Consider the following 10,110-nt stretch of genomic DNA (forward strand, 5'->3'; position numbering starts at 1 on the left):
TTTTTAATCACTTGACTTTGAAACCCTAGGAACAACCTCGCTTCATGATTAAGTGACAAAGGCCTAAGCTTAGGGGGCTGGCAGAAGGTTAGACACCCCTGGCTTGATCCCTTGCCATTTACGCACAAGAAAAAGAAGCCGATCACGAAAAACAAAACTGGAATGAGGAGGCAGCCCTGTACCCCACGATTCTGTGCTTTTCTGTATTGTCTTTCAGCTTGCTCACTACTCCGTTTAGAAAGTAGGGATAGGCTCTGAGGCGACAGGACTCCTTGTGAGGGCTTGAGATAAAGCGAGGTTAGCTCGCTTGCTCTCTCATAACTCCTTCAAGGTCTGAGGATTACTCCTTTAATCTTACAAAAGCAAACAGGAGGACAGAAATAACCCATCAATTGTTTAAAATTAAAATGGCCAACAATAATAAATAATTGCCACAATAGCTCGAGGTCAGGGTAGTGAGTTATTGGAGGCCATTCAAGAATTTGAAACTTTTCTCTAAGTTAATTTTTCACATCTTGTTTGGATCCTTGGAGCTCTTGCTTCCAAAAACAAGACCATCGGATCTCTCTTCGCACATGTTATTCTTGTTGATGCGCCAGGCATGTAGCAAAGTGAGGTCCTCTCTTCTTGGATGGGTAGCGATCCCTCCCCCCGAAACCTGTACTTCAAAGTATGATAGCCCACTGAAATTTTGGATCATTCCCTTCCCTTGCATGCTCTGTTAGCTATACCAGTGGTTACAAACAACAACGAGTACATGCTGGTTAATTTAAGCAGAAAAGGAATGTGTTGCAAGGATATGGGCCTGTTCAGAGCATTGGCAGGAAGGCTGGAGAATCATCATCACAGGACACAAGGGAAGGCAAGGCTTAGCTCGGGGTGCCACCTCTGGGTATCTCCATCCTCTGTAGCCACCTCTGATGGTCTCAGGGGACCCTGCTGTCTTTATGCAACCCTCTGAGTTCATGGCCCCAGTTAGGCGCATCTGCTCACCACACTGAGGTTTGTGACCACCCTTAAATCACATGACTGCGCTTAGATGACCACACTTCAGCAACCAAGAGAGGGGAAGGGGAGGCCCTGCCCCCTTTCTTCGATGTGCCCCTTTCACTTATCTTGAGATTACCCCCAAACAGGAAAGTATCAGGACGCTGAGTGGCCAAAAATATTAACTGTCCATTACACAAATCCTCATACACTTAATACATCATCTGTTAACTGATTGGCCAGAGATTGGCCACCAGTGTGAATGTACAGTGTCCAAAGCTCAGATCACGTAATAATCATCAATCTCATGTGCATCATCATCATTGTCATTGTCATCCTCATCCCCAGTATCTTCCCATCGATGGCTCATTGACTCACCTACCCTCCTAGGCCGCTGTTTCTCTCCTTTTCCTCACCCCTCAAACATGATCTCTGAATGCAGTTAGCATTAATGCGATGGCTAGGTGGAGAGCTAGGGGAGGGAGGGAGCAACTGGGGAGATCGTTTTATGAACTGTATAGATGTCTGACCAAGGTACTGTATACTCGAAACTAATTTAAATAAATAAATTAACAAACAAACAAAAACCATTACCTCCTCCCCTCCCTTTCCAGTCGTTACCCAGCTCTGTTTCACCGAAGACTGGACGCAACCCCAAGGGGCGTCTGCTCATTTCTGACACCCGTGTACTAACGCACCTGTGACACATGCTCCGCCTTCTCACCTCATGCCAGCTGAGGCCAGCCCCTCACCTGTTCACCAGGCCATCCGGCAGTTGTCCCATCATGTCATTATAAATTATTCTCTTTCTAATAGATCTTTCTCATTATTATGCAAATATGCTATGATAATTTCCAGCTTAGGAAAAAAAAATCCCTTGAGCCCCCTTCCCCGAGCAGCTACCCTGTTTCTTTCTTCCCCTTTACAGAAAAGCAACTCTAAATAGTTTACTGTCCTCTCTATTTCCTCTCCCCCTACAGTTTTAAACCTATCCCAATTAAGTTTTCATCCCTATCACTCCACTTAAGCAATTCTTATCAAGATCACTAATGACCTTCAGATGGCTAATTTCAATGGCCAGTTCTAATTCTTCAGGTCATTTTTAACTGTCTTGCACATTTGACCAAACCGATGGCTCCTTCCTTGAGACACGTCTTCTGTGGCCACTCGGATCCCCTCTCTCTCGGTTTTCCCTCCCTTCTCCCTCGTCACTCTGTTCTCTCGGTCTCCGTTGCTGGCCCCTCCTCAGCTTCAACTTCTGAGTGTCCGTCCTCTGCTCTACCTACACACATTCCCTAGCGATCATGTCTAGTCCATCCCAAACGTATATTTCCAGCCCAGACCCCTCCTTCGACTCCAGACTGCAGCCAACTGTCTCAACACCTTTTCTTAAAAATCCAATAGGTATTTAAGTTTTCTCTGCTAAACTTTCTATCCCCACAGTCTTTCCCTTCCAGTTATTGAATCGAAAATCCCTGGAGCGATCCTTGACCCCTCTCTTTCCCTAATACCCCTCATCCCATCCACGGGCAAAAATCAATTGGCATAACCTTTGAAACCTATCCAGAGTATGACTACTTCTCACCTCCACAAGTTCTGCTATGGACTGGTGGGCGATCCTGTCAAACCTGGATTATTGCGAGAGCTTCCCCGCTGACCACACAGTCCACGGACCATTCACATCATAGCCAGTGTGAGCCTTTAAATACAGAAGTCAGGTCACACAACTCCTCCCCTCAGAGCCCGGCAGGGGCTCCTTCTCACAGTTGAGCCACGGTCCTTCAGACGGCCCAGCAAAGCACTACGCGATCTGCTTGCTCCCACCGCCGTCACCGCCCTGAGCCCGTTTCCTCCCACTCTCCTTCCCGCTCACTCCTCTCAGCCACACTGGCTGCCTTGCCAGTCCTTGAACACGCCAGGCGTGGCTTTTGCTTTGCTCGTTCCCGGATATCTTTTTATCTCATTCCCTTTCTTCTTTCAAGTTTCTGCCAAGAGGTCACCTCATCATTGAGGCTTCCCTGACCACCCTACTTAAAATTGCAACCTACTCTCCCTCCAGATCTGGCTCTCTCTATCCTTCATACCCTTGGCATGTTATCTCCATAGTTCTTGTCACAGTCTGACCTGTGTGTTTACTTCTTTGTGTCTGTGATTTCTGTCTCCTTGAAGCTAGGACTCTGAGAAGACAGGATTCTACTTTGTTATCTGCTCTAGCACATAGAGCAGTAGCAATGGGCAGGTAGGAGGTGCTCAAAAATAATTGAATGAATTAATGTCTCACGAGATTCTGTGTCTAGCTTATTAAATGTCATAATTTTCTAAGTTTGATGTACAGAATTTCATGTGAGCCACAGAACAGCCTAAGGAATCCTCCTGTGCTTAGATGAAGAAACTGAGGCTTATGGGAGCTGATTGCTCAAGGACATATGGCTGGTTCATGGGCTTCTTGGAACTTGCCGTTCTGATCCTGGTGGAGCTTCTGCCCCCTACCCTCAGCTATCTCATGATGGCTCATGTTATATTAGTGAAAGCTGAAAGCTGCAGGGCATTAATTGCTGTTTATTTCACATTGCAGCATTGATGAGAAAACCCCATATCTTGCTTTGGGGGCTGTGAAGAATATCTCCCTGAACATCTCCATCTCCAACCTCGGGGACGATGCCTATGATGCCAACGTGTCCTTCAACGTTTCCCGAGAGCTCTTCTTTATCAACATGTGGCAGAAGGTAAGAAGGGTACCCCCAAAAGGGAGCCTTTGTTCCATCTAGTGCATTTGCTGACTTGCATCCTAGCTTGGAATACGCAGTGATTCTGCAAAGACTGTTTTGTTATGTGGAGCATCATTTGGAACTCTTCGAATTTTTTTTCCTCCTGGACTTAGAAAGTCTGTCGGTACAGCCAAAGAAGAAACCGTAAATACCTACAGAGCATCAGAGTAGCACCGGTATCTTACATTGTCTCCCATCCTTTCTCTTTTGTGAAACCCTCTCCCTACAGTTTAGGGCCCCTTCTCTGAGATAATATAATCACTGTCTCCAGCACACACGTGTTCCGGAGAGTTCCAGGTTTAGGTCAGTAGTTGTGAAAAACAAGATAAGAGATGAGGACAGATTGCTGTTTATTACAGTCGTTATCACCAGTGATGCACTCAATGTTTTCTATTAGAGGGTCGTGTACGTCAGCCTGTGCTTTGGCGTATTTATTTATCCCTGACATACTTGAATGAATTGAGGAAATTAAATTATTTCCATGAATTGAGTGGATTTTTTAGAGTGAATCAATTTACTTGAATGAATTGACGTTTAAGTAGCGTGACTCAGGATAATCCACCTCAGTGAACCAACCACCTTGGGAAGAAAGAGGAGGCTTCCTCAGCAGACAGCAGGAAGAACGAGCGATCTAAACAGACCTCACTCTACCCCATGGCTGCTCTAACCGTTGACAGCTGTTCTGATGGGGATTTTTGCAGCTTTTTACAGTGTGTACAGCCTTGAACTCCAGTGCCTTGATGTCTGAATGGTTAAAATGGAACCAAAATTACTTTCTGAGGAAAACTGTTTTCTTGTCCACTGGTCGTACTTTTGAACCAGTGGGCAGCCTTATTTCTATTCAGGCCCATATCCTGCCAGACTCAATAGGTTTGGCAGGATTGTGCCAACCTTACCCAGCTTAGGGGGAAGCTGATGCATGTAGAACTATCTAGAATGGCAGTGTTCTAAGAACTTTTAAGAGGTCATCAGAAGCTCTCTGCTGCTTAATAGTTTTTAGGCGCTTCAGGGTTGGGGGAGGCCCCAAAAGTAATCAAGAAGGAGGCGAGAAGGGCGCGCTTGCCTTCCACCTCTTACCTGCTAAAACTTGTTCCTGGTTTAAGCCCTGTCAAGAGAGAAAAAGGTATCTGCAGAGATACCATAGCCAGTATCTCTGGCTATGCACAGAATCTCTTTTACGGAATTTCCTGCGCTATGATGCCATCTTCCTGGAGGATGGGAGAAGAATTTACTCAGGGACCAGACCTGTGAAATTCGTCTCTATGGTAACTGAAAGGATGTGGTTGTGATCAGGTCATTACATTGCACAGATTGCTCTCCCTTAGGACCCATTGGAGAAATTTCTCTCTGGTCTCAAAATGAGGAATAGCCGTGCTTTTTCTGAACACTTTGGCTTTTTTTATTTTTACCTGTGGACCTAGCCATCCTTGTGACTAGGCTTTGTTCTTTCTGTTTGCTAGAACATTCAGAGCTGGTCCCACTCTCAGTATATAGGACGTGGTAGCATTATTTCATAAATTAAATAGCTTCCTATACCTTTACTTCCCTTCGCCATGTTTTTCTTTTTAGCTTGGAGACTACATCATATTCTCTCATAGGATATACTATGGATTACCTATGAATTCCTATTATTACATACTTAACTATTTCCAGTTTTGTTCTCTTTTAAATGATATGGTGCTGGATGCCTTTTACAGGTATCGGTATGAGCAAATGATTATATCCGTAGTCTTATAACTATTTGGGGGATGAAAAGTAACATTTATAGACCACTTGCTATACACCAGGGACTTTGCATACATTTTCCCATCCCTTACTTCCTGCATGTGATCCGAGGCGTCTGCTTTATTGGAGGAATGCTCCAGAAGAAGTGAGGGAAGCAGGATGGGGTAGAGAAAGGGCTGAGTAAGGGGGTGCTGCCATAAAAGCTAGCCTTGGTCTGATTTGTAGGGTGGAAAGAGGTGGAGGGGTGCCCAGAGCACAAATCACTCAGCAGAATCGTCCCCTTTTGAAGCGATGGCAAACATCACTGCCACTCCTCTATCATCCTGACCACTATGTGTGTGTGAGAGCAGGGGATGGTGAGTAGCCTCCCGGGCATCTAGATGAGGGGGCTCTAGTCAGTCAAGGACAGTGCACCTGTACGACACAGGTAGGTCATTAGCCGTTGTGGCTAATCATGGGGAAAATAAGAACATATCATTTTTATCTCTTGGACATTGAATTTCAATAATCTTTAAAATCTTTAGCATAGAGAATCCTAGGTTACACTCTGGTAGAAAGTTTACTAGGTATCAGGGGCTCTTCACAATGTGGTGAGCATCAGTGTGAGAAAGGCAGCCGGGCACGGAGACATCACATAGTTGATGTGGAGGTGGGACAAACCGGAAAAGCAGATCGGCACAGTGACCTTCAGTGTGGCAGGAAAAGGTAAAGGAACACAACCTCCCCTCTGCACCTGCAACTGGGGATGTAAATGGCATCACTCAGTCCAGAGCAAGATTCTGACAGCACCAGGTGTGTACCGAAGGGGAAACCAAGAAAGCCTACCCGCCCTGTGCAGACGGGCCCTACAAAAAGACTCTAACACATGAACTAAGGAGCGTAAAACTCAAGATACAGAGGGAAAGCACACCTATTAAAAAGATTGTTAATAGGAAAAAGTGAATTTTACGGAGCATCCATTTGTGTCTTTGATGAAAGTCAAGGAAAAATGAGCACAACGAAAGATCAGATAGTAGAACAATAGGCTGGGGTGAAAATGGCGCGGGCTGGGAGGGAAGCAAAATAAACGTCGTGGATGGGATAAGGAAATATTGTAAAGAAACCAAGAAAGCGATGGCAGAATTAAAACGTGTGTTGCAGTCGGGAAAGCAGAACGGGCAGTACGGACAGTTGATTCATTGTTGTGCGGGGCCTGTTTACGAGAAATTCTAAGGACTCAGAGAAAAATTTCTAAGAATTCATAGCGATGAGGAAAGATGACAGTGAAGACGACAGGTATGGAAGGTGGCGACTTCAGAATCAGCAACAAGAAATGGATCCAGAATAATTGGGAGAGAAGGCCCGAGCAAAGAATGATCTCCATTTTCTCGCATAGGCGCGCAAATCAATACCAGGCAGAAATATCGAGAACAGTTTAATGTCTACACATAGCTTCATGAAACGTTTAATTTTAAGGATATGGAAATGGTACTCCTAATGCCTAATAGAAAACAAAGAAATTGGTTTTCTGCAGACTTATTTTCTGTAACATTAATATCAAAAAATTAAACTATGTTCCATTATGAATTAAGGATTCTATACCCAGCCAACTCACCCTCCATGGTGAAGGCAAAATAAAGATGTCTTCATGTATATGAGAACCTTTTGAGTCCGTTAACTCTCCTAGTTTGGATTCCCCCAAAAAGCAGACCCTGACACAATGATGTAGGTGCAGGTAGTTTACTTAGGGAGTGATGTCAGGAGGCAATGTGTGGAAGTGGCGAGTTTGGACAGAGAAGGGATGTAGGATAGGGAACTATGCACGGATGAGCAGGCGGTCGCTGTGGAGAATAGGGCTTTGTTCCACGGCAGGTCTTCAGGCAGACCCTGTGGAACTCATCTCAGAGTCATTCCCCTGAGGGGTGAGGAAGCTGCCGGAGGATTTATCCACCAAGTCCTGGCGCTCATCCACAGAGATCACTCCAAGGACCTTAGCTCTCTGGCAGTTCCAGCTTTCTCGGGCGATGGGCCATACTTCCCAGGGTGAGGGAACAACTCAGGCAGAGAGATGCAGGAAGCCTTTGGCCTGGCAGGGGACAGGCTTCTGGTCATCAACCCTCTGGATGGTTCTGGGGAATGTGAGCAAGGCGCCAGCAGCATCTCCTGCAATAACCATGAAAACTTTAATCGCCATGAAACTATTCGTCAGAAGTAGTTACAGATAAAGCCCTCAAGAATACAGAAGTTGTTGAATAAAAAGCGTGTTAAAGCCAATGAAACATAGACATGAGCAAAAACAATTTTTGCAGATATTTAGAATACTAAGCAAGTGTAACAAAATAAGTACTGTCACAGCAAACACATCATTTAAAAGGCTAATGAGAAATAAGCCTGTAATGTCAGTTATACCATAAAAATTTGAAAAGAAATTTAATCTTATCACCCCTGCTGCTTCACATTCTTCGGAATGGAGTTTAGATTCCTCAGCTGTTCATGAGAGGCCATTCTGAATCCGGGCCTTCCGCCCTCCCCTCTCCCCGAGCCTCGTCGTCCACCATCCCCCACAGACACACATGAATCCAATCGTAATTTATCATCGAAGTTGCCTCTATTCTGGAACCCCTTCACCCCCATTTTGCTTAGTGAACTGCTCTACCCTCGTATCTCAGCCCTGGTGTGACCGAGGCAGGTGCCTTACCCAGCTGCACAGGTGATGCGTGTGGATGGCGGATGGCTGTCCCTCTTGTCCAGAGTCACAAAGAAACTCAGGCCCCAGGCTTCCCAGGGCTCCAGTCTTCTCTGTCATCACACAATTAGCGACATACTCGTTTCTGAGGCTGACCAAGACAAATGTCCCCTGAGATGGATTTTTCTATCCTAACGCAAGGCTGCTTTCATAGGTCTACGCTTATTCCTTTCCTTAAAGGGAAGGCTGCTTATAAAAGTGTGGCATGCACATGGATGACCATCTGCTGACTTTCCTCTCGCCTGTATAAAGCTAACTTGAAAACACTCTATAAAACAGGACTTAATTTGTTGGTGGCTACCCAGCTGGTTGGTTGACTGGCTGGCGTGTGCTGTCTGCCTGGAGCATAGCACATAATGGTCATGTAGTGGTCTTCTGTGGATCAGTGAAAGGGACCTCTTAGGGGCGGGGGGAGGGGCATACAGTTAAAAGGAAGAACAGGAAGAATAAAGAAAACACAGTTTGGAGCACCACTGCGTCACACGGCTTCAAGGTCATGTTCACGGTGGGCTCTCTGTGAGTGACACCCCCAGAACATACCCCACAAGATTAATGTGGGCAGTGGTCCTGAAGTGGTATGGGCACGTGGCCCTGGAGTCGACATGAAAAGTCTAGCTCTCATTTCTTGCGGCGGTGTGACTTGGCACAGATGGCTTTGGCTCTTCTCGCTTCCATGGAACAGGAATGGGTTTGTTCGAACAGCAGTTATGAAGAACCTACCAAGGGCCAGGACCAGTACCAGCTCTTAGGAGACACTGAGATAGGTAAGATTAGGTCCCCACTCCCAGGGAGCTCAAACTCAGTGGGTGAAAGGCATGTCACCAAGCAGTTAAAGCACAAGATGCCAGTTGCCCTAAGAAGTGTTGAAAAGTTGCTTCGAAGCACCAATGTGACAAGGTGATGCAAGTTGTTATTGTAACTGCTGGTCTTTGGTTGGACAAAATCCCTAGATAAAAGCTTAGGGTAGATGGAGGGGCCTCTGAAGAGCTGGTGTCAGCTGGTGCCAACATCGCAGGGCTGGGGTGGATGGGTGGGATGGGTCCATTGATTTGGGTGGTAAAGGAGAGAGCAGGGCTCCCGGTGAAGGAGTGAGGGCAGAGGAGAGCCGAGGAGGAGGAGCAAGAGGGACCCACCAAGAAGGAGAGAGACAAAGGACCGGCAAAGTTCCTATTGGTGGCTGGACTCCGAACATCTGGGGAATGCTGGTGTCTGCTGCTCCGTGCCGAAGTCGCTTGTCGGCTTGGGTTCCCACGCTCATGAAGGTTTCATGTGACCAAGGGAGAGAAGAGCAGAGGGCATGATGGGTTCGCGAGTACGTTTCCATGATATTGGCTGTTAGGAGGCACAGGAACACAGACGTGGATGGATGTGGACAGCGTAAGCTTCACGCTAGGCGCGAGAGAGCGCCCGGATGACCTCTGGGCACAAAGGGATGCAGCAGCTCGTCGTGGAGCTGCAGACACTGCTGTGCTGGGGGAGAAGGGACTCCCTGACCCAGTCTCTTCTCTGCGGTGTGTGTGTTATCTTGGTCTGGGTCTCCCAGGTGCTGACCTCGAAGCAAAGAACTGAGGACAATTAGTTTATTTGGGAGGTGAAGAAAACGCTGGCAGGGAGGTGGAGAGGCGATATAGGCAGGTGGGTGCTGAGGGGTGCCGAAGAGGGGTGCTGTTAAACCACTACGCAGTAGGCGATGGGGCTTAATCTCGAGGGGCAAATCTGGGAAACAGAGGGAAATACAAACCTCAGGGGCGAGGGAGCTGGGAAATTTATAGCCCCCCAAAGAGTCAATGGTTGAGCCTTCCAGGGATGTGCATTTCCCAGGACTCCAACCTAAGCAGCTCACTCTCTAGGCTTCTAGAAGTTGTAAGGTAGCCCAATAAACTACACCAAGCTTCTAAGGTGAGC

General features: G+C 46.7%; 1 protein-coding gene across 2 annotated transcripts in view; it reads left to right on the plus strand.

Annotated features, from left to right (window-relative positions):
• ITGA9 (integrin subunit alpha 9) overlaps positions 1–10,110 on the plus strand; it is a 286,264-nt gene that overhangs the window by 180,869 nt on the left and 95,285 nt on the right. For both annotated transcript variants that reach the window (XM_016123918.2, XM_036219043.1), the window contains one exon: positions 3,563–3,713. In XM_016123918.2, coding sequence (XP_015979404.2) covers positions 3,563–3,713 — 151 coding nt within the window. The remainder of the gene's footprint in view (positions 1–3,562; positions 3,714–10,110) is intronic.

Source organism: Rousettus aegyptiacus, unplaced genomic scaffold (genome assembly GCF_014176215.1).
Source record: "Rousettus aegyptiacus isolate mRouAeg1 unplaced genomic scaffold, mRouAeg1.p scaffold_m13_p_4, whole genome shotgun sequence".
In the NCBI taxonomy this organism is placed as follows: domain Eukaryota; kingdom Metazoa; phylum Chordata; class Mammalia; order Chiroptera; family Pteropodidae; genus Rousettus; species Rousettus aegyptiacus.